We start from the raw sequence: 25,408 nt of genomic DNA, 5'->3' as shown, positions 1-25,408 counted from the left end.
CCACCACCTTCAACATCATCAACTGACTTAAGAGCCATTGATTTGGATTTGGTAGTTTTGGGTAGATCCAACTCATAGGATTGAAGAGATCCTACAAGTTCATCAACAGGGATGAAGTCCACATCCTTACTTTCAGTAATGGCAGTCACCTTGAGTCTAAAGTCCTCAGTCAAAGATCTAAGAATCTTCCTAACAATTTTAGGTTGATCATAGATTTCACCCAAGTTAAAAGCAGAATTAACAATATCATTCAATTTAGCATAGAATTCATCAAAAGATTCATCATCAGACATCCTAATGCTTTCAAATTTAGAAGTCAATTGCTGCAATTTATTTATTTTGACAGCCTTTGTGCCTTCATGCACAATCTGGAGGATATTCCAAGCAGTATGAGCGATCTTAACATTCGAAATTCTCTTAAATTCCTCCATAGAAACAGCGTTAAAAATCGCATTCATAGCCTTGCTATTAAACAAAGCTGGTTCTTTTTAAGAAGTTTCCCACTCACTAACAGGAGTAGTGGGCTTCTCCCATCCGTATTCAACGGAGTTCCACACCCTCTCATCAATAGATTTCAGGAATGCTTTCATCCTTACTTTCCAGTAAGTATAATTATTCCCATCAAAGTGAGGAGGAATAACTAGATAGTGTCCGTGTTCCATGACAACAGAGGTCAAGGATCAGCTCAGTGATCAAAGGATCAATAACAAAAGAGCTACCCGCTCTAATACCACTTGACAGTTTTTAGACCCTTTAAACAATTAATTAAACCTAGGTAATTAGCCAAGTTGTTACTTAGTCCAATTAAACAAATCTAGGTTATCACAATATAAAAGATCAAATCATGCAAAGCAGCGGAAAATAAATAACACAAGATATGATCACCTAGGAAACCAAACCGGTAAAAACCTAGGGAGGATTTGACCTAGCTATCCTCAAGGTAAACTTGAATCCACTATCTTGAAAGAATCGAAGTTCATACAATAAGACTTGCAAGCCCCCACGCTCAACTTCTTATTGCTACCAACCAGTAGAACTTACTAACACGACCACGTGCAAACTCCGAATCCACGGACTCCTTCTTTCTTGGATTCCCACCAGCTACAAGCACACCCACTTGTGTATTCTTTAAGTTTTAATGGCAGCAACTGAATTGATCATCAAGGTGTAGATAAATCTTCTCCTTGAAAACCCTAAACTTGTGTAAAGGAAAACTCCTCTAGATCTCACAAGAGATTTACACAAACCGCAAATATGAGCAACACTAAAACGTGGCTAGGGTTTGCCTTTTATACTTAGGACAAATAAGAAACCCTAAAAACGTTTTAAAACAAATAGGGCTGAGTTGGACGAATCTGCAGAAAAGCATTCTGCCCGAGCTTCGATCGGTCGAGCCTGTCATTTGATCGATTGAGCCAGGTCGAAAGGCACAATGCTTCCTGCTTTAACTCGATTCCAACTTTACATTGACACACAACTTTGAGCTAGCTTAAAACACTTCTAAACACATTGTTTTGATCATGGTTTGCCAACAATACACATTAGAGTTCTAAATACATAAAGTCCTAAACTTTAGAACCTAACAGAATTTTATATAGTTAAAATGGGATTTAATATAATAGAGTTTAACTAGAACACTACTTCTCTTACATGTGGATAGAGCACTATTTAAAGTAGATCAGCTATTGAGTACTAACGTTATGATACATAACTCAATTCCATTGCTACAAGGAAATGTAGTCATTTTCTTGGGAAGAAGAAAATGTAGTCATTTAGATCTAGCTTATAAATTAAATTGCGAGAAAGAAGTATCAGTTTCATACTTTCATTCTACATACAAGACATGCATGCTGCAATCCATCTCTCTCTTCAAATTTTCCTTATTTATAGAAATTGAGTTGAACTAAAACTCTACTACAACTCTACTTTGCTATTTAAGAATGCTAAAATTAATCAATAAAAAAAAAAATCAAAATTAAGTGAAGAACTACAAAAGGAAGGATTTGGCTTTTCTGGTGAGAAGAATTACCTTTATGTGAGAAGAGCTATGTTCTTTTTATTTTTATTTCTTGTGTTTCTATTTTTCTATTAATGTAGTACAATGATTGCTTATAATCTATGATTTTTTAACATACTTTAGATAATGCAGTTCATCTTAATTATTGATATATATTTTTTGATTTGGTGTTCTTAATTTATTGTGTAGATTATTTCCTTACTAATGGTAATATCAAAATGGCTAAACGCAAATGTCAATATCAAAATGGCTAGACATGGGCAATTCATATTAAAACTTTTACATTTACATTGCAATACAATATTTGTTTTCTCTTTATGAACCTTTATTTATCTATTTTTGAAATTATTTTGAGTGTGGTATCCTAGAAGGTCTAGATACTAACATAGTTCAATTATTGCTTAAATGCTATAATTTTTTTTATAAAAAAATTTGGATAATGAAATTCATCTTAATTATTGATATTATTTTATTATTTGGTGTTCTTAATAGATTATGTTGATTATTTCCTCACTTATGGAAACATTAAAATGGCTATGATTGGTATTTTTTTTTTTTTTTTTTTTTGAGAAGGACTATGATTGGTAATTTATATATAGGTAATCTTTTATATTTACATTGCAGTCTAGATACTTATATTTTTGTAATTTATGGAATTTGTTTTGGGTTATATATGCAAGAAATTTATATATGGTTAGCACTTCTCCTACTCTACATGTTAGCAAGTATAATGGAAAGATTTTTAAGTGCCATATATGTGTGTGTGTGTGTGTGTGTGTATATATATATATATATATATTACTACTAAGAGATTTTAGAAATTTAAAACTTGCCATAATTTTTAAGTTATTAATACTATTTTATTTGTAATTAAATTTAATTATATTATAAAATATATATATATATATATATATACACACACACACTATAAAACCGAAGCCTCTAACCAATATTTGACCTTTTATTGACTTCCTTAGAGCTTGCCACGTAGGATTTGGAACTCTCACATTATTCCACATCAGACATATTAAAAATAAAAAAAAATAATAATCTCTCAAATGCAAAAACAAAACCACAAAACCCAATACTTCCCTAAAACTCATATCTCAATGCAAAAAACTCAAATTAGAATCACACAGATCCTCTCATATCTCTCAAACATACTTGAAAAACAAAGAACAAATCAAACACACATCCTCTCATATCCCTCAAACACAAGTCAAACCCAATGTCCTTCTCATATCTCTCAAACGCAGAACTCAAATCCTCCTTCTCCTTCCCAAAAAATTCAGATCCTCCAACAAATGTCCTTCTCCTTCTCTACTTCTCCATCGTTTCCTCTATTTATTTGTTTCGTTCATCAAAATTTAATTTTTTTCTGTTGTATTGGTTGGTATGTGATTTTACTCATAGGCTTTGCCTTTGGGATTTATTTTTTTCTTAACATGCATTTGAATCTAAACAAATCAGTTTTTTTTTTTTTTTTTAAACAAGAATCCCCCTATTTCGTATGTCAAGTTCTGTAAGTGGAGCAATGTAGGTTTAAAGGTTTTGTCTTGGTTATCTTTGTTTTTGTTTAAATTTCTCAATGAATAAAATTTAGATTTCTTCTTTAAAATGTTATTGTTCTACACTATTTTTCTATGTAAAATCTGCACTGTTTTACACTTTTTTACAACCAATCTACACTGATTCACAAAATTTACATATGAATTTCAATTAAGCCACGGATTGCATAGGCATAATGCTATTAAAATTGTAGGACTCTACTCTATGTGTTGGATTGAGTTTTTTACTTTAGCTCACAAATTTAGTAGCAACCCTCAATTGTATTTGGTATGAAGGAGTATTACCTATGTGATTGATAGGAAGTGTTTGGCCATTCCCAACTATGACCTGAATGCTTTTGTTGTACGCAATGTATTTATCTCTCTCTACCAACCCTTACGTGTGTTGTTGTGTCATCAAATTTCTAAGCCACCAATCTGCAACTAGAGTTGTAGGGTCATGTAAACTATTCTCCCTTTGGTAAATAAAATTATATAAATAGGCCAAATTTCCTGAAAGGAAGGCTATGTAACTGTAAACTAAACGAACCGAAGACATTGGTAATGAAGCTTGGATAGTAAAATGGCAAATTTATTAATCATTGGATAATAGAAGGGTAACCTGGGAAGAAAAAGAATCGGACACAGTTTAGGAATCTTCCACATCTTTTACTGCCGGAGATGAAAAATTACTCAACATATCAACAAAAGACCTTTTGAAAAAAATGTTTAGAGGTGAGACTATGGTAGATAAAATTATTGCTTAATATTTACTAATCTTTATTTGATTGTACCATTTAAAAAATATTGCTTCTATTAGGTGCTTGAAGAAATTGTCCTACTTGTGCAAATAGAAAATCTAAATGGAAAAGAATTTGTTTTCCAAATACGATTGAATAACTATAATCTCAAAATGGATGAGAATTCTACACTGTCAAAAAAGTTTTTGACTTTGTTGTAGAAGTTGACAAAGCAATTTAGCTTGATAAAATGACAAAAGTGTGTATTTTTTTAATATAGCAAAATTACAAATTTGATATCTTACTTCTATATGTTGTAATACATTTCCCAACCTATTCTATTGACAGGCTTACATTAGTGATACTTCAAATGAATGTGACAGCAACTTATCAAGTGAACAAGATGATGATTCTACAAAGTTTCAAAAAGTTGATGTTGAAAGCAACATACACAGGGACAGAGCCAAGACTTGAAGTTAGAGGGGCAACTTTGTTGTTGGTTGCATACGACGGCTCTAGCTTCCGACTTGGTTGCTTAACAGCTAATGGTTTTTTTTTTTTTTTTTTGTGTTTTTAATGTGTGCATCCAAGTATGGACAAAATTATTTTGTTTAAAATTTTTTAAAGGGTTAGGTTGTTTGTTTTGGGTAAAATTGGTTAATTGAGTTTAATTGTTTTTAGCTTTACTATTGGTAATTTCTTGTACACCCTTTCGGTTTTAAATAATATTATTTTGATATCCAAAAAAACAAAAGAGTACTACTTACGTACTATTTACATATTATTGAAGTCTACTATTACTATATCATGTATTGTAAATATAAGTGTTACGTCATTCCAAGGCAAACATAACTATTTTTTCAGCTACTACTAATGATTGTGACTGAGAATAATAAAGCTTTAATTTGCAAAATGCAATAGCAACCAATGGTTTAATTTTAATACGATATTAAGAAACGAGGCTAGATTCTTACAATAGCTTAATAATAATTTTAATCAATTTAATCAAATATTAACTGGATAATTAAGCAATCAAGATTCAAGTTTGACATTGTTCATGGACAAACATTTTCAATGTAGTGAAGAATATACACACCCACATAGAGACTTTATAGGGTAAAAACCCAAACTGTAAAATAAAAATAAAAAAAAATAAAAAAAAATAAAAAAAAACTACAACTCAATAAGTCTACTATTAAAGGACGGTACAATACATTATATACTCATACGGCGTTCCCATAATAGTAGCCGGTTTAGGAACCTTAGCTCCTCGCTTCGGCTAGCTATTGCTAATGCTGTGGTAGACATCAAAATTTTATGATGTATTTGCATTTGTCTAATCGATCATGTTCAAATATTTGTGATCCACTTAATTTCCATTTGATGATGTGTCAATAGCAGATAATCGACAAACCAAATCAAGCCACATGGCAAGCCCATCACTTACTACAACACACATAGAAATGACATGTGTCCAAGCCATGGGGTTGTGTGAAATGTGAAAGCCATGTGGCAACGTCAGAATAAAAGATGCACATGGAAAGTTCTTGTTAAATACATGACCAAAATTAAATTCAAATTCAAAATTTGTAATTAAATCTCAATAAATACTGAGTGACAATTACAAATCAATGACCATTGAGTCGCCTATAAATATACGCTTCTCGTATGGGAAAAAAAAGATAGACACTTAGAGAGAAAAACCCTATCGACACTCTGTCAAAATAAAGAGTCATCTCTAAGTCCAAAAGAGCATCACTGCTCCCTCAAAATCAAGGCTCATTCCTACTTCTTCAAATCAAAGTAAGGATTTTCCATCATGTTCCTTTGATTTGGTACGAGATTAATCCAACTTGCCTCGCATCAAATCAAGTACATACGTTCAACTACTCATCAAACTCGTAGACAATAACGCACGATTCAAGATCAAGCTACATAGCTCTTTGGATTCTAAAGCTTCTTAGAGATCGAAACAGAGGAGTTTATTTTATTCTATAATTTTAAAGAGTTATATAGATAACTGTACTCACCTTCATATCAATCAATATAAATTGATCATTTGGTACACTATTTCGCAACAATGTTATTTATCTATTATGAAATATTTTTTTGTACAAATGTCAAGAACGCATGGTGGGAGTCCATCCTAGAAATCTTCATGTCTCCAATCTACCCTGATCAATGGCCTCAAAGAAGTCTAAAATACCCACAAATGCAACCGAAAGAGTTGGAGATTTAATAAGCAACAATACTTCCACGGGTCCCAGTTGATTGCTTAAAATTATGCTATTATTTTAGTTTCAATAGGAAATATCACAAAAATTTTACGATTAATTACACGTAAATATATGAGTTTAAATGATATCTCTTATATATATATATATATATATATATTCTCAATGTGTATTTTTATCTTAAGGGAGATTGAAACTAGTCAACTAATCATGCAGACATGCAACCAAGAGAATCCAAGGGTCAAGATCAATTGGGACATGACTTTTGAGCATTAAAGAAGTAAACAAAAAAAAAAAAAAAAAAAGTGTTGGAATTAAAAAGGGATGAAAAAATCCGTTCAATCCAAAATTGGAAAATCCTAATATGGATACATTTTGCATTGTTTTAGTATTTTTGCCATAACCTGTTACACAAATGTCCAAGAGTAGAAAATCTTCAACTTTTTAGCTTAACACAAATTCCAAAAAAAAAAATTGTTTTGGAGGTCAAAAGTGGGATGGAAGTTGACAGCGGATACAATTCCAAAAGCCATGGATTTTACATCCTAAATTTGTGGGATTTTCTCTTTTGCTTTTGGAGGAGGTTGACACAATAGAGGAGGAAAAGTCCAAGAACTTTTTTTAATCTTTTATTCTTATTTTTTTTTAGAGGTTTAGCACTGTTTTTATTGATTTCTTTTGCCTAACTATGTGTGGCTAAATCTCTAGCTAGGGTTAGAGGTGAAACCTAATATTTTTAACACGTGTTCTTGGGATTATCCATGTGCATGTTGGAATCATTGCACGTTGACAAGTTCTTAAGATTTAATATGATATTTATATATATATATATATATATATATATCGAATGCTCAAACTCTTTGATTCGTTATGATCTTAGAATATATTGAATGCTTAATCTCTCCTATAACATATCAATTAAATTACTCGTTCAATCACTCATATTCAATCTAATTTACACATTGACACCTCGGGAGTTCAGAAAGCACTATGCACAAATCATCAACAACCTAAAGAACAACTACCATTATAAATATGGAGATGATGTTTTTTAACTTAAAACTCTTTGGTCCAAAAGTAAGTGTGAATTCTCTTTTACATCAAAATATTGGAAACTACACTTTTCTATAGCTATTTTCGGTATGAGAACTTCCATGTCACTTTTGAAGTGTTTAATGCAGACCACGGTCATCAATTGGATTATGGTCCAGCCAATTGGATTTGGAAGTTACATGAGGATGGATTCAACTTTTATCAAATAAAATATCAAGAGAATGTGAAGCAGCATAATTGGGAAAAATAAATATGAAGGTGATGAAAAGTTCACATATCATAATAAATAAAATAGATGATTCGATGAAGGAAGCTTAACATGTAATTTGTAACCTAGCTGAAATGTTAGTCTCATTGACATCAATATTGGCATATATTTTCCATCATTAAAAAGACAACAACAACAACAACAACAACAAAAAACAAAATCTTTTCCTCTCATTTGATGTGAAACATACTATTGTTCAAAATTTGTATTTGTTGAAGTTCAACCAACATCTAAGTCATATTCTACCAAAGTAAGAATAATCGTGGGCCGGTACATGAACAATTATATATCTTATGACTTGTCGTTGTTGATAATCGGTATTAGTATTAAACACTTCAATTGTTGCGTGGAAATTCACCTACCAAAAATAGTAGTAGAAAAGTGTCGTGTTTCACAACTTGATGAAAAAGGAGAATTCCCACACTCCTTCAGGTTGATGAGTTTTAAGGCCAAAATTATCATCTCCATCTGCTAGTTAATTAAAACCCCTACTTTTAGGCCCAGTCAAAATTTGAATTTCATACGAATTTCATTATTTCTACATCCTCTTTCTCTTGATTATTCACAACCTAATTTCTTTATCACAAATTTGTTTTTAAACAACACAATTTTGTGGATGTTGATGGTGGTAATATGTCACAGTCTAGGGGGAGAAAGCGAGCAAGTTTCATGGTTGGAGAATTAAGGAGGGTAAGTCAGAGGAGCTTCTGTATTCTACATACGAAAAACTCATAGATAGACAATCTTAGTCTCTTAGTCTCTACTTTAAGAACCAAAAAACATTTCCAATTTCAAAATTCTAAATTCTAAGAAAGACCATTGAAAGTATTTGTTGATTTCATTTGTTTGTAATTCAATAGTTGCAATAGAGAAGAGAGAATTTAAACCCTAAATATTTTATTTAAAAATACTCAAAAGGTGACAAAACTACAATATTCTTGGCATTACGATTATAATAAATGTTCGTTGGATATCATAATTATCAAATTTCTTAAAAAGAGGAAAATGCTATAATTACAAATTTTTTTTTTTTTTACAAATTATTAATGTAGTGAGTGATTATTAGTAAGTAAAAATGTGATAAAAGTGATGAGCCCAGATGCAAACTAATAAAATTTTACTACCTCAATAATTTGTAAAAATGTTATAGAAAAGTTTGTGGCTAGAGTAGTACTCTTAAAAGAATCAATGATAATATTAAAAATGTGATTTTATAGAACAAAATTGTTAAAATTAGTACCTATGTATATATTAATTAAAAAAAAAATTGGGGGGGGGGGGGGTATTGTCCCCCTAGTCCAAGTCTCCCTTCATCCTTGAACGTACAACTCACACAAATATCTGTAATCAAGGAAAGCAAAAGGAATTATTCATTGACTACTATGAAGAAACAAAGGAAGAAGATACAGAGAATACTTTAAAGTTGACTTTCAATTTATTTCAAATATTAATTAAGTAGTTCTTTAAATTTGTGTTTCATATATTTCTTGGATAATTGAGGATGTTAATGATTGGAGTCTTAATTTTAATTTTGATTTATATTTTTCATTACGTAATTTAATGTTTCATATCAAGGATAGAAAATTATGAGATTGGAATCCTAATGTTCAATTAAAGAGGATGAGATGAATAATTGTTAACATCTACATACACAATATTCTTAACTTCTATTTTTATTTCATAGATTGCAAGCCTCTTTAAAAGTTTTAGAAACTTATTTTCCAAGTAAAAATATTCTTAAAAACATATACTAATTGATTTAGTGCCATAAAAAATAAAAAACCTCCAATTAGATTAAGAAAGTACTAAAAACATCTACAATTAAGGAGATAAAAAAAATAACTTCTAAGACTAAGAAAATTTCATAAAAATATCAAAAATTATTTGACAATAAAAATTAAACCATATCCATCAATCTGCTTGAGTGAAAACCATACTCGGTTTCGCCTAAATTCTGTAAATTTTTCATTCCAAATAAATAGAAATTTTGAATGTCACAAAAAATAATTATGTAAATTTTCCCAATCAATCCAAAATATACCCACATCAGTCTATATATCATTGTACAAAAATACATTTGTACTATAATAATTGAGAAGAAAAGAAGAACAACTCACTAAAGTAATTTTAAAAAATTACGGAAAAGAACAAAAAGAAGATCCGTGATGATGATGATGTACCCATCTCATTATAATATTAGGTTCTATTGTCATATATAGTTCAACATAATAAAAATATACACTCAAATTTTTGTGTTGTGGACTTAGCCAATTCTACATTAATTCTATTTATGCTCTATAATTGCTCTCTCTTTTTTCTCAATCTCAATAATCTTGACAACAATTCTAGGAGTTTCATGATAAATTATCTGATGGAAATTAAAGATGGAGTGAAAGCATTCTACCATATCCAAATCCATGTCAATTTTAAAAAGAATGAAAGTTAATACATATCGATATATAGTAGGAAGGTAATGTTACAGAAAAATTAATTAAAAAAATCTGAGTGTTCTTTTTTTTTTTTTAATATTAAGTATTTTTAACATACAAACAAGGAGAAGGATCAAAGTCTTAAAAATCTGAAAGTCCCTAAATAATGACAAGGACAAGCATTACGATTATTATTTTAACTTTCCGAAAGCTTTTCTGGCTAGCACAAACAACCGATAATATCCCAAGAATGGACCACAATATATCTTGCTTTAGTCAGAAGACTAGTTATCACCTAACAGCAAGAAGCCCCAAGGGAATCTTGAATTGTTGTTAGCCACACATCATAGTCGTTTCTTTTTTGTACCAATAACTCTTCGATCCTAATTAATCATGTTGGATATATCAATAATACTAAGAAATACCTAATTTCACATTGAAATGATTCATTATAAGTAATAGGAAAAAAAAAAAAAAAATGAAGAGTCCCATTAAAAATAGGGAATAAATGTTACTGTAGCTAGTCACTAGTCAATCACTTCAACATGTTATGAAATTAACGATAGCTTTAAATTTATTGCTTGATATATATATATAATAACTCTTTTTTAGCTGAACATATAGATGGTAACTTTGAACAAAACCAACTTGTTCAAATTATGGTTGAAGATGATCACGTGCATTTTTTGAATAACCCACATATAAAAATAAAGGAAAAAATTAATGAATACTTTAAAGGAGTTAATTTAGTAAATATTTAAAAAAAAATTATGTAAAAATAAAAATATAACTGATTTTTGACAATATTTTATATTTTCAATAAAAATGATACCAAAACTTTTTTAAAATAGTTCATTAAAAAAAAAAAAAAAAAAAAAAAAAAAAAAAAAAAAAAAAACTAAGCCATTAGTAGGTCTCAAAAATATATACTCAAATATCCAAATATATTGTCCCCTTTAAAATTCGTAGATTGTTGACATGTCTTTTGTCTGCCTTTTCACCCCTACTCTATTATTTATTATTGTAAAAGAGATTAGGGACACACAAACACGGAGAGCGAGAAAGAGAGTTCTACAATCATGGAACTGGAAGCTCAAGGAAAGCCCACCATGAACATAGTTCTTCTCATACTAAACTGCATCCTATTATTTATAGGCAATTGTGGCGGCCCTCTAATAATGCGACTTTACTTCATCCATGGCGGAAAAAGAGTTTGGCTCTCAAGTTGGCTTGAAACTGGTGGCTGGCCTATTATTCTCTTCCTTCTCATAATCACATACTTTTACCGCCGAGCCAAACAAGGCTCAAGCTCCAAGCTTTTCTTCATGAAACCACCGTTGTTCATTGCCTCCGCAGTTATAGGAATCATCACAGGCCTTGATGACTATCTCTACGCCTATGGCGTGGCTCGCCTTCCTGTCTCAACAACTGCTTTAATCATTGCCTCACAGCTTGGTTTCACTGCTGCCTTTGCTTTCCTTTTAGTGAAGCAAAAGTTCACTTCCTATTCCATCAACGCGGTGGTTTTGCTCACCATTGGAGCTGGTGTTTTGGCTTTACATACGAGCAATGATCGTCCTAACGGTGAATCAAACAAGGAGTACTTTGCTGGGTTCTTCATGACAATAGGTGCTTCAGCACTATATGGGTTTGTGTTGCCGTTGGTGGAATTGACCTACAAGAAGGCCAAGCAGGCCATCACTTATTCATTGGTGATGGAGATTCAGATGGTGATGAGTTTGTTTGCAACTATTTTTTGCACCATAGGGATGCTGATTAACAAGGACTTCGAGGTAAGTGATGGAATTAAAGTTAAATAATTGAATTTATTATTTTTTTTAATAGTTTAAAATTTTAGAATAATCCTTAATTTATAATAGTATTATAATGGATTATACATCTTTGGCCTCTCTCTTTCTTCGCTGGCCTAATTATTTTCATTGACCAATAGTTTTTGAGAATAGGACAAGGGAGTTTTTTCCTTCTTCTATTATTAAAGTATAGGACAAGTTAATTTTCTATATTTTTAACTTTAGATTATGTCAGAAATTTCTTTGGCAGAATAATTAAGTATACATTGCACTTCAGCCAAAAAAATAAATAAATAAAAAATTAAGTATTAATCCCATGTTAATATATATATATATATATATATATATACACACATCCATCGAAGAAATAATAATAATAGAAATTGTCTTATACTTTTTTTTAGCAAAAATTGTCTTATACAATTGTCGTGGCTTCAAAATGTTAATTTTTTAAAATGACAATAATATTTCAATTTACTATCCTATGATTAAAAAAAATATTTTACTAACATATCCTCTTAGGCATTTATTACTAAACTATTTTAAAAAACTTTTATGAAAGAGTTTTTTTTTTTTTTTGTCAATTTTTTCAATTTTTTATAAAAACTTTCTTAAAATGAATTATTAATGAATACCTTAAGGGTATACATTAACTGAAGCCTTAAAAAGACTACTATTCTTTTTCTACTGTAATGCAAACTTCTATCACTATTTTTTGACTTTATCCAATATTAAAACATTGCAGTAATTTTGTGCTTATCAATCTTAGAGGTGTTCCATGGGTTAGGGACCTTTCTATCACATCAATGCAATGAGTTCCCCAAAATTGGAAATCTCCTCTGTGCCCTAAGTATTGGATAGTGTACTGGAGAATAATAATGCAAGTGTCACGATAAAACTTATAGTTTTTGTCACAACTTGTCTACGCTACAATTTATGAGTAGTAGAGTAAAAGTGGTTGTTTTACAACTCCACTATTCACAACTTATCATTTGAGCAAATTGTTACAAAATTGTGAGTTTTGTTAGGATACTAGCATTGTTCTCGATATTTGTGATTAGTTGATTGTCGCCATTAAAAAAAGGGGGAAAAATCATTTCATATTCAAATTTCTTCGTAAAGGGTGACAATATTTAACTTAATCCACTAATATAAATATGACATGTTTTTATTTTTGCTATTTAATGTATAGTCTAAATAAATTTATGTCAAAGTTGGTTGACTCAATGCAAATTGATTAAAAAATGGGTAAATTTTGTATATCCTACAGCCTAAAATAACTCAAATTATTATTGGCTTGACCGGTTTTGATACCAACCTATTTAATTTATTGGAGAAATTACACTTTAGCCCCCTATATTATGACCTATTTTACACTTATCCTTATAAATTATGAGAATGCACTTTACCTCCTAAACTATACTCCCTTTTACACCCCGTATACTATGAGGATGCACACTTATTTCACAAAACTTAACCCATGGAATGGGGTGTAAAATGTTGCACAAGTAATAGATTAGGGAGCAATTGTTACCTGGGTAATAGTTTAAGGAGTAAAATGTGCATTCTCATAGTTTAGGGGTATAAGCTTAAAAAGTAGTAAAGTTTAGGAGAGTAAAATGTAATTTCTCATAATTTATGTAAATAAATGTCATTTTTATTCAAAAGTTTTTTAATTTTATATATGGAATTAAGTAATTAAAATAATTTATTGGTAATATTGAAAAATTCATCATTGAAATTATAAAAATTCTAACCTTTTTATTGAAAACAAAGAAAAATAAATAAAAGCTTATTTCATTTTATTTTTCTTCAAATTCTGTATTTGTAAATTTGGGTGGAATTTTGTTAGGTTAAACAAAAACCTTTTAGATTGAATGATGCTTGCACTTCTATTAATTAATGTTATTAACAAGTAGAATTTATTTGTTAATAATTGTAACTAGTCGCGAACCTGTGCGTTGCATGTGATAATTATTTTTATGGTGGTTTTATTGATTTTTTTAACAATTTAAAGTAATTTAAAAAAGAGTAATGTATTTTGTAATCATATTTTTATTTATTATATGAACAATCATAAATCATAAATATAAATTTTTTTTGTACCAAAATGAAAACAATCAAAATTTTCTCAGAAATTCAAAATGCAAGTTGACGAGAATATTCATTTTTTAATAAAAGTTATTTATAACATTTTTGTGAATCATTAAAAAGAATATAAAATTTGAAAATTATTCTTTTAGTTTAAAAAAAAAATCTCAAACCTTATTTCTTTTGCCTACAATCCAAAACACTGAAAAACGTAACTAAAAAATTTAATAAAACTTAACAGTGATTAATTGGGCCAATTAGGAAAACAATTTGTTGTTGATAATCTATTAAGGTTATTTCTTTGCAAAAATTGTAATTTCATCCACCCAAAACATATTACTACCAAATAAACAATTATTAGCAAAATCTAAGAATTAAATTTCTATATATGCATGCATTGTTATAAAGTAATAATAATAATTAAAATAAAATTGCAAAAACTAAAATTTGTCACCCATCTAATTATTAAGGGAAAAAGGGTAGTGGAGAGATGAAAATGTAAAGAGGAAGAATGATATTAATGTAGAGGGTAACAAAAAGATGAAATGGTAAGGAAGGGAGAAAGGTTTCCCCACCCTCTAAAATTTTTCTAACTTTTAAGCTTTTCTCTAAATAAATGGCATTATAGAGTACTTCTAGTACTTTGTCCACCACAAATGACTATAAAATAAACAAAAATTAGTCAAGTTTCATAGTTTAACATCTAAATTGAGCACTATAAAAAATCATGCTATGTAATAGAATAAATACCAAATTATCCAAACCATGTTATGTAATAGAATAATATTATATTTTTATATGCTATATTTAATTCTTTATAACACAATAGGATAACATTTAACAATCAGAGAGAAAACAAAAAACAAAAAAAATTTAAAAACAAAACTAAATCGCATTAACCCAAAGAAGAGTTTTAAAGAATATAAAAAATTATCAATCTAAAGCAAAGATGCAAGAAAAAAAAAATTCGACTAAAAAACTAAGAGAGAGAGAGAGAGAGAGAGAGAACGTTTTTATTGTGAGGGAAAACTATGCATAAAATGCAAAAGATAGTGACAAATTTATAGTAAAAGGGTGTAAATAAAAAGAGACAAAAATAGAGGAAGATAAAGGGAAAGAGGAAGAATGATATTAATGTAAAGGGTAGTAGGGATATGAAAAGGTAAAGGAGGGAGAAAGATTGGAGAAGTGGTGGGGAGGTGAAAAGGTAAGGGAATGAGAAAGGTTTGAGAAGTGTAAATATTAAAAAAATAAATGTTAAAAACAATTATAGAAAAATTAAAAGGAAAAATGAAAATGACAGGGACGCTGATGTGGCTCAACTGGGGCATAGTAATAATAAATGTTGCACTTCAGCTTTTAGATATATATAGATTTATGTGCTTACAAAATATAAAAATATGTTTATTATTTTATGTCTTATTTTTAAAATGGATTGAAATGAGTTTTGTATGTGTAAACAAAATACAACAATTTATTAAACAAATTGAAATGAATCATGTTTGTGTCAACCCAATACAACCGTTTATTAAGCAAACTACATGAAGTATATTGGGTAACCGTTTACTCTTCCCCCCCCCCCCCTTATGACCACATGCCTCTCTCTCTCTCTCTCTCTCTCTCACTCTCTCTCTCTCAATGTGATTTTTATCATTTTTTTTTTACAAACGAGGGTGTCTAGACCTCTTCAACTATCTAACTATTCCCTCAGGTGTATGCAATCCCCCCATCCCACACACACTAGGTTATTATAGAGAGGAATCTCATGGAGGTAGCTCCAAAATGTTGACAAGAGGTTTTGAATCTAATATCTCATGGATATCATGAGACCTTAAGAACCACTAAGCTAACCCCTTGGGGTTTTTATTGATTTTTCAATCCCCCTGCCAATGTCTACATTAGCAGCATTGTATTTGCAAAAATAGTCACCAACCGTTGCTTGAAGCGGTCATGAGCCTGTTGTAAGCATGGTTGGTTTGGTTGGTACTGCAATTTTTTAAATTACCCCTAGTTTGGCATTTCTAATGAGTGGCACTGCCGCCTCTTTATGTAGAAAGTCTTACTTGAGTAGTCTAATGTGAGACAATGTTTTTCCTTTAATGAGTGGCGTTGAGACCTCTTTATGTAGAAGTTTTACATGAATAGTCTAATGTACCATGTATGAGTAATATTTTTCCGTACTTAAATATGTGGATAAGGTCGGTCCAATATGCCTTGATTATCACGGGTCAATGGGTGGCACTACTACTTGTAAAAAAAAATCACTGTCATCAATACTATAAGATTCTAAAAAGGGCTTTACGTCGGTGGGCTTTTTATATTGATATTTAATTAGAAAGCACCATTATGTCATCCACTAAAAACTTTTTTCCATGAGTATCTATATGCTTTTTCAAAAAAAAAGGAGAGAGGTTTATAAGCCTAAAAATATTCTTAGAAGAAAAAATAATTCCTTTAGAATTCTTAGGAATAACTCAAATATAGAGATATGTACCTAAAAATTTCAATGGTGATTGATCAATTATGATCAGTGTTCATGAGTGCAAGACAGTTCAATGTGAAGGTTGTGAAGTTGCATCATGTATGAATAATGGATCTATAGTTGTGTACGGAGGTAGTTAGTGGCGGTTGCTCAACTGGATCAAATTCCTAATTAAGCCAAACATGAACATAATTACATTCTCAAACATCACATTCTTGAAAATTTGGATGCTAGAAACATAATAGATTCTCCTAATAAAACACTGTCTAGAGTTGTGGCTTGTATGTTATGTAAAGACACAGTGATGGTATATCACAACATGTAGTTTAAATCCAACCCAAGTGAAATTTTAATGATTTAATTTCATAATATTGTAGCTACGAATATTTCATGCGGTGTGAATTCTATAATTCTGTAGGCAATTCCAAGAGAAGCGAGGGCATTTGAGCTCGGGGAAACAAAGTACTACGTGGTGATAGTGTTTAGTGCAATTCTTTGGCAGTGTTTCTTCATGGGAGCAGCGGGAATCATCTTTTGTGCTTCGTCTTTGCTATCTGGAATTGTTATTGCGGTTCATCTCCCAGTGATAGAGATCCTAGCCGTTATTTTCTATAGAGAAAAATTTCAAGCAGAAAAAGGAGTTGCTCTTGCACTTTCTTTGTGGGGGTTTGTTTCATACTTTTATGGTGAGATAAAAGATAACGAGAAAAAGAAGCAGAATCTGGTAGAGACACAAGTACCTATGAATATTCCCAGTCCATGATAACAAAACTAGTTGTATTTCTTGATTTTTCACATATAGTAGGATATGTTTGAAGTTTGAAGGTATTTAAGCATGGCTTCGCTTCACTTGAATCCGATAATATCACAGGGGGAAAAAGCTCTAAATTTGGCTTGCATGTGGAAAACTTTGAAGCAGATACTCGGGATGTCCTACTTGTTTATCTAATATGCAAATTCATGTGGGAGCAAGAGTGGTTAATAGGATCAAGATGAAGAATATAGTTGGAAATTGTTATACTCTTTTTTTGATTTAAGAATACATGATGAATGCTTGCATTGTTGCATGTTGGTTTTCTTTTAAGTATGGTTGCTTGTTTGTAAATGTGTATTATGTCCATTCACTCAAATTTGATGAAACAAAATTCTTGTTCTTCATTTATTTTAGGGTAAATTTCATTAAGCTACTCTGATATTTAGGCTAATTCCAATCAGGTCCAAAATATTTCAAAACTAACCAAATTAGTCTCTAAAGAAAACTTGGTCCCTAAACAGACCTAATACCGTTACTTATTATTTGCTCTTTCTCTCTTCTTCTTCTTCTGTCTCATGTCCTTCTCTTTCTCTTCTCCCTTTCTCTCTAAACAAGCCCTAGTCACTGGTGAAATCGGCATCAGAAACACCACCACGCTAGGACCATCTCAATTCCCATTACAAATTTGATGCCATCAGTGCTATCAACAGACTCTCGTCCCTCTCTCTATCTCACATCGGAACCCACATGGTGGTGCTTCAATCTGGATCTTGCCATCAACAAACTCTCTCCTCATCTTGGATTTCGAATTTGGACAGTGTTCTTCATAGGATGTTGACGCCGATCTCATGTTTTTTTTTTTTTTTTTCTAGTTTCTCAGTCACTCAATGGTCTTGAGTGCTATTTGTGTTGATTTTCTATATGTTGTTCGGCTGGGATTTTTGTTAGGTTTTTGGAGTTTCTGTTGGGTTTTTTAAGGAGATTTCAATTGGGGTTTACAAAGGGATTTATGGGTTTTGAATGAGATTTTTATATGCTCTTTTTTAGCCTTTATAGAGCACCTTAAGTGAGATTTTGGTACTGTTTTTATGGATTTAAAGATGGTTGGTATTTTTGGGTTGTTGTTGTGTTGTTTTTCTTTTTGGTACTTTAGGATTATTTAAGGGTTCTTGTAGGTTTTTCTAAGTGTATCAGTAGCCAGTGTTAGGTTAGAGGGAGAAAGAGGGATGAAGGAGAGAGAAGAGAGAATTAGTAACAGTGTTTGGTCCGTCTAGGGATAAGTTGTTTTTAAGGACCAAGTTAGTCACTTTTGAAATGTTTTGAACTTGGTTAGTATTACCCCAAACCACAAGGTAGCTTAATGGAATTTATCCTTTTTTTATTATTACAAAAGTGTGATCCCATGAACTTTGGTAGGATACCCTTCTATCATGGTTTCTATCGTAAATATCTCCCTTATGAAATTTTGCAATCCTCCAACTCAACCTAGAAGTCTCGCAAAGGACAATCAAAGTTGGAATAAGGCAGTCCTATTCAAAAGGAAAAAATTTTATACTCTTGTCAATTGTAAGAAATTTATTAATATTTTTTACTTTGTTAAGGTAACGTTCTAAGTTTGTTTGTTCCCTTTGGAAGCTTTTTTTTTTTTTTTTTTTTTTGCTAAGATAATTACAATATGCTGCCAATCTTGGAACTCGAATTATTTCACTCTCCTTAGACCCCTCCTAAGTACTTTGTGCGTGGGAGAGTGTCAATTAAACTATAAGACTCTCGATGGTCACTTTAGAACTAGGTCATTCCCCATTTACATAAATTATCAAGCTTAATATTTTTTCCATTTTCCATGAAAATTCTAAAAATATTTTATAAACTAATACCTTTAAAGTATCCGTTAATTTTTTCCACAAATAAAAGAAGAAGAGAGAGAAAGAAATACTACAAGTTGGCAACATACTTGTTAGACATGACAAAATTGGCCTGGACCTGACAATCCAACTCGAACCCAAAGAAAAACATCTGACCTTGCAAAGGCGTGGGTTAACGTCATAACAACATACAATGCCGCAAGTACTTCATAAATATCCCTGCAGGTGGTCATTGGTAGTAGAGTAGTTTTTAATGACCAATGATACAAAGTGTAAATGTTTCTAGGATAGCAAACTATTTTTACAATATCTCTATGCAATTGATCAAAAGTTTTTTAAATCCAGTATCTCTATTTATTTGATTGATTACGTAAGAACATTCGCATCAACTTGTCCAAAAATTCATATTTATTTTAGCATAAAAACCTTTTTTTTTTTTCTATTTTACATATTCACATCTCAAAACAATGAAATATCTCATATCAAATTATATATTTTACACTACATTTCATTAAAATATCAATTTTTATTATTTTTTAAATTGTTTCTCTTGCTTCACACACAACAACCACTATCTACTCACTTCCTTCATCCTTGAGATATGTAAAAAAAGAATAAAAAACTAAATACAAAATAAATAATGTCAATATAAATTTACATGGTTAATGTAGCAACTTTATATTTTTACACAACTTTGCATAAATTGATGTAAGTGAATTTTGGATTTTTTTTTTTTTTTTTGAGAATTAAGTGAATTTTGGATTTGATTGGCTACAATGTGTTACTTTTTCTATTATACAAGCACTGATGTGAGTACTCTAGAGGTTGTCATAAATGTTATGATAAATTCTAATAAACTATCCTGAGATTTGGACTAATACCAATTAAGTCCAAGACTTCTAAAAAATGACCAACTTATTTCTTGAAAAACAATTTAGTCCCTAACTTCATTTATCACCGTTACTTTATTCACTTTCTATTATCACTCCTCTTTCTCATCTCAGATTTAAACCCCTCTCTTCAATGTTGATGCCTTGGTACTTCATCTTGGCTTCAGCCAAATCAAAGATGCAGCATTTGAGTGTAAACAGTAGAAAGCCAAGTGGGTCTATGGAAGAATTTCTTGGTGTCTTACTCACCAACTCTTCCGTGTCAATAATTGAAATTGAACCTCCAATAAATTGATCAGCAAGCATCTTACAAGCTCGTTCAAGCATGGCCATATATCTACACAACAATAGTAGGAAGATCAGCAAGCTAGATCGCGGACCCAGATCTCTACTCTAATGAATTCTTACTCTCAGTTTAACATATTTGTGTGCACAAGGACGTTCTTTGAGCTTTGTCCAAGGCAATAAAATGCTGAAAAAACTTGTTCCAGATCCACAAAATCAAGTGAATATAAGAATTAAAACTCACTAGCATTCATTTGTTACAGATAAAAGAGTAGACAAGCAATATACAACACACCTTACCATGAGCCATTAGATGATGAGACTTTTATGAGAAAGAGAGAAGAAGAAGCCTCAAGCTCCAGCAATATTAAGAATGGCAGTGGGTGTGTGTGGAAGGAGAGAATAGAGTGAAGAGAGGGATCTAAGACAAGAAAGAGGGGAGAGAAAAGAATATAAGAATAAAGTAATGGTGATAAACAGAGTTAAAGACTAAATTGTCTTTGAGGACTAAGTTGATCATTTTTTAAAAGTCTTAAACCTAGTTGGGATTAGCCCAAACCTTAGAATAGTTTATTGAAATTTACCTTAAGTGTTATTATCAATCCTTTTTATTTTGAAAGACTAGGACTCCCAACTATCAAAGAAAAAAAAAATTAATCATTCTAATTTGAGTAGAAATTACTAAAACAAAATAGGGTAATTATATAAATAGTCCCTAACTTTTACACATTGTGTCAATTTAGTCTTGATCTTTTAACTGTGTCAATTTGACCCCTATTGTTAAGAGACATTGTTGACGTGTAAAATATTATTTCTCTGCCATGTACTCAAACACATGGCATATTACATTAAAAAAAATCAAATAACAAAATGGTAATAGAAGAACAATGGGAAACTGAAGAAAAAATTAAGGACACCCAAATCGGATTTCAGTGTTTATGGCCTGAGTTCACTTTCCTTCAATCAAATTAGCACAGCGAGTCAATCCCTTGCTGATTTCAAATGGAGATAGAAATCCATTTATTTGCCACCAGAGCCTCTTTTAGATGCCCAAATCACTTTGAAACTACCCAGGTGAATTACTAGCAGCAAAAAAAAAAAAAAAAATGGCATCAAGGGCAATGCAAAAGCACAAAGTGAACGAATTGCATTCAGAAGAAAATGGAGATTTTCAGAAGTGGGATTTGTGCTTTAGTGAAAATCAAAGATGGGGTGGCTTTGAATTGGACAAAAGAATATTAACCCAACTGGTATAATCTTCTGCAAGGTTGTGACCTCTATACCCAAAATCTTTGGCATCTTAATTTCTACCTCACCACCAAATATGAATCTGAAATCTTATGAACTCAACGTCCAAAGGAAAGAAAGAAAGTATTTGGTCAAGAAACAAGGTTTCAGCGGGGAATTTGATCAAACAAGTGATTTTAATACACTATCAGTGTGATTTTAACAAACACTAACGGAAGAACATAATAAAATAAAATTCAGTGTTAGAAGGCTGAATTGAACGAAGTTGAATATAAATGGATAAAATTAAATTTTAGGCAAAGTTAAAGGTTTGAATATGCAATTTAACCTAAAATTTTATGTATATTTTCTATTCCTTCATTTTTAAAATTTCAAACATCGAAATTCATTTTAATTCATTGCTTCATGACCTCTGTATTCTCAATCCTATGCTGTTCTTTTATTTAATGATCTACAAAACATACCATTGATAAAATACATTAACTCTACTTCAAAAGAAACATATTTATTTTGAAATGTTCCTGTACTAAAATAGGACGTCTCACAACTATTAAATAATTCATCATACCAATCACAAAATACATATAGTGAAAAGGATATGGACTAAATTTGTAATTTACCATTTTTTTTTTCTTTTCTAAAGCTAGGACTATTATACAATACGTAGATGGAAGAAACTGTTTTTTATTTTTGTAATTTGTCTAAAATTTAGAAGTTTTTATGTGTAACTCTATTATTTAAACTTTCTATAAACTAGCAGATTTGAGGATACTTTAGGCATTGAAAAGTAGGAATATAAACAGGAGAACCCCCTTAAATAGTAATACAGAATAAATAATTCATTTGAGAGAGAGAGAACACATTTACCAATATATAAATTGTGAGTAACAATTTTCTTCCAAGAATTTCATCAAACATTTTGAAATTTAAAATAAAACAAGTTATCGGGCATGCAGTGGATACAACTACATAATCAAAAAGGAAAATTCAAAATGTACCAAAAAAAATAAAACAAAACCACTAATATATATGTATTCCAGTTAGCTCAATTAGTATAATTTCTGATGGTTGATAAAAAATTAACAATTAAAATAAAAAACCCAAACCAACAAATTATGTTACAATGAGTTTTGAGAACACAATGGTTTCATTTCTTGGTTGGTAACAAAACAAAAGCTATGGATTTTGCATTTGTAGTTGTTTCAACAACCAATATATATATACTTGGCCAATTCGAACAATCTGTATAACGTGGCATAGTGAAGGATGTAAATTAAATATACAAAGCAACTCTAAAAAGCCCTCTTTGCCACAAGCCAAAAAATTTGTCTCATGGCAAGGTGTTGTGTCATTTTTATTTGCTAAGAGAAGAAGATTTTATTAAAATAAAAAGCAGTGAACATCAAGGCAATACAAAAGAAGAGGACTCGCTGCTATCCTCAAAAACTACATCAAGAAGGGCCTTGGGTCCAGAATCAATATTAAAACTACCCCAAAACCTATGTTTAAGAGACTAGGTAGCCAATAAATGAGAAGCACGATTTGTCTCTCTACATATCCATTTGAAAGAACAGTTAGACAAATTTGTAAATAGAGAAAGCACTTCAGAAATGCAGCTTTTATCCATGGAGACTGCATTGCTCTTCTCACCTAACCACCATCCCTATTGCACTTATATAGACAACTATCCTTAGCCTCAGACTATGCAGATATTAATCTCCTTATCCATTTAACTCTTTTGGATCTCACTTTTAACCCTTAAGGTCCACAATATGATAAACAACTTTAAGTTTCACTTGTTCTGTAAACAGAGTTTATACTGTTGCATATCAGCATTCTTGAGCTTAAATGTGTTGTGCTTCATATTATATGGGCCAGCATCTATAAAAGAAATTGAGAGAAATATCAGTAATTGTGCAAAGAAGAAAGACAATAAAATTAAATTAGCTAAAAACATGTCTCTTAGTATACGGCTTTTTCTTGGCCATTTTTCTTTGATCTCTTTCTATTGATTATGAAAGTTTTGGAATCTAATATGATCTTTCTATTGATTTTAATAGAAAATTTTACAGCCTTTTTGGCCTCTAGAGATTTTAATGGCCAACAACAAAGAATTCGTTTGAATCACAGCAGAAACACTCAAAGCCTCATAAATATAACCAAACTTTAAAGAAACAATAATCACCAGTGGATTTGAATAGGAACAAGAGTGGTTCATAAACTCAATCAAAAGGGTATATACAAAAATTTAAGGAAAAACATCCCATATATCTACTGTAAGGACCGGATTTCAGTTCCTAGCAAAAAATATAGATGGACTTAGGCCCAAAAAACCCAAAACAATGAATTTGTAGAGAGTGGATTGGAAAACTGGGCTAAAATGAGTTGGAAAACAAATAATGTGGGTTCAAATGACATGAACAATAAGAAAAATTGATTTAAACTAAAGTAAATCGTCCTTGGCATAGTCTAAGGAGATCAATTCTTATATATTTCTCACAAGTTTGATTACAAATTTGGTTCCTGATTACTACAGTGTTTCTCTCTTTCTCTTTCCCTCCCCTATTCCTCAAGGGTCTCTTCCATTATATATCTTCCTTCGATTGATCTTGGCCCTCCACTTGTCGATCGTCCAAGCCACCACTTGAGTGCTTGTCCCATGGGACACCCTCATAGGCTCTCTGTGAGTTGGGGTAACCAAGATAGCACTGTTCAAGAGTTTTCTCCACATAAATGCGGTTAGAGAGTTAACTGCAGAGCATTAAATGCGGTGGTAGCAGTTTTTTCTTAGATATTTCTCAACTCCCACTTTGTCCAGTAATTCACACTGCGTATCCTTATCAACAGAACCTCCTGGAATGTCACTCTAGATAGCGGAACTCACCTTCTAACCCCTTCTTTGTTTAGCAGAGGTGATACTCCTCCTTGGCTTACCTCTCCCAGCCTTCGCGACCATAGCTTGCTCGTGAAGTTCTTGGTCTTGCTCCTTCCTTGCTGTTGATCTATTCTCGGTCCACCGTGCCTAGCTCCTCAGACAAGCCTAAGGCCCAATATATATCTGGGCCTGCGTGGCCACATCTACAAACAGTTTCTTCCCAAATTAAATTTCTACTCTAATTTTCTTTAAAATAATAAAAATTTATTACATCCATAAGAACTTTAAAAAAATATATCCATTTAAAACTGAAGGAATGAAAACCAAACTATTTTTTATAATACCAAGAAAAATCAACTGGAAACCCCTTTCTAAAAACCTACGATTCAACGTAAAATAAAAATAAATAAATAAAGAGTTGGCTTAAAGTTCATATAGGAAAACCAAAACTTACCGATTAAGGGAGAAGATGATGCTGTAGAACTAATATCATCAAGAGGAAGAAGAGATTTCAATTTGATCTCTTGTGAAATTAAACGGTATCTCTCTTTAGAAATTTTGTTTCACCCTCGCACTCTCTTTATTTTTTATTTTTAAACAGATAGCATTTAATGTTTTTATCTTTTACTTCAAATTTTATCATAAAATGAGTCAAAAGAATTTTAAACATGTGGGAGTATCTTAGTAGAATGGTGGACTGCTAGGCAAAAATGATGTGGTCTACTATAAGAACATTATAATTTCTCCCCCAATTCCCACTGATTTGTAAGTTCATATATTAAATTTATTTATTGCTTTGGTACTATCAATGTAATTGTA

The 25,408-nt window shown here is 31.1% G+C and overlaps 1 protein-coding gene across 1 annotated transcript; it reads left to right on the top strand.

Moving 5' to 3' along the window:
• The first annotated feature begins 11,277 nt into the window (after nt 1-11,277).
• Nucleotides 11,278-17,739, top strand: LOC115978963 (purine permease 3-like). The gene is made up of 2 exons (XM_031100892.1): nt 11,278-12,081; nt 17,091-17,739. The coding sequence occupies exons 1-2, from the start codon at nt 11,368-11,370 to the stop codon at nt 17,433-17,435; spliced, it is 1,059 nt and encodes a 352-aa protein (XP_030956752.1). The 5' UTR covers nt 11,278-11,367; the 3' UTR covers nt 17,436-17,739.
• The last annotated feature ends 7,669 nt before the right edge of the window (nt 17,740-25,408 follow it).

Source organism: Quercus lobata, chromosome 3 (genome assembly GCF_001633185.2).
Source record: "Quercus lobata isolate SW786 chromosome 3, ValleyOak3.0 Primary Assembly, whole genome shotgun sequence".
Taxonomy (NCBI): domain Eukaryota; kingdom Viridiplantae; phylum Streptophyta; class Magnoliopsida; order Fagales; family Fagaceae; genus Quercus; species Quercus lobata.
This window is presented reverse-complemented; position numbering and strand designations above follow the sequence as displayed.

Excerpts from the sequence above, each read along its gene's own strand:
- LOC115978963 (XM_031100892.1), top strand. The coding sequence starts at position 11,368 with ATGGAACTGGAAGCTCAAGGAAAGCCCACCATGAACATAGTTCTTCTC. Across the intron at positions 12,082-17,090 it reads TGATTAACAAGGACTTCGAG|GCAATTCCAAGAGAAGCGAG; the intron begins GTAAGTGATGGA and ends ATAATTCTGTAG.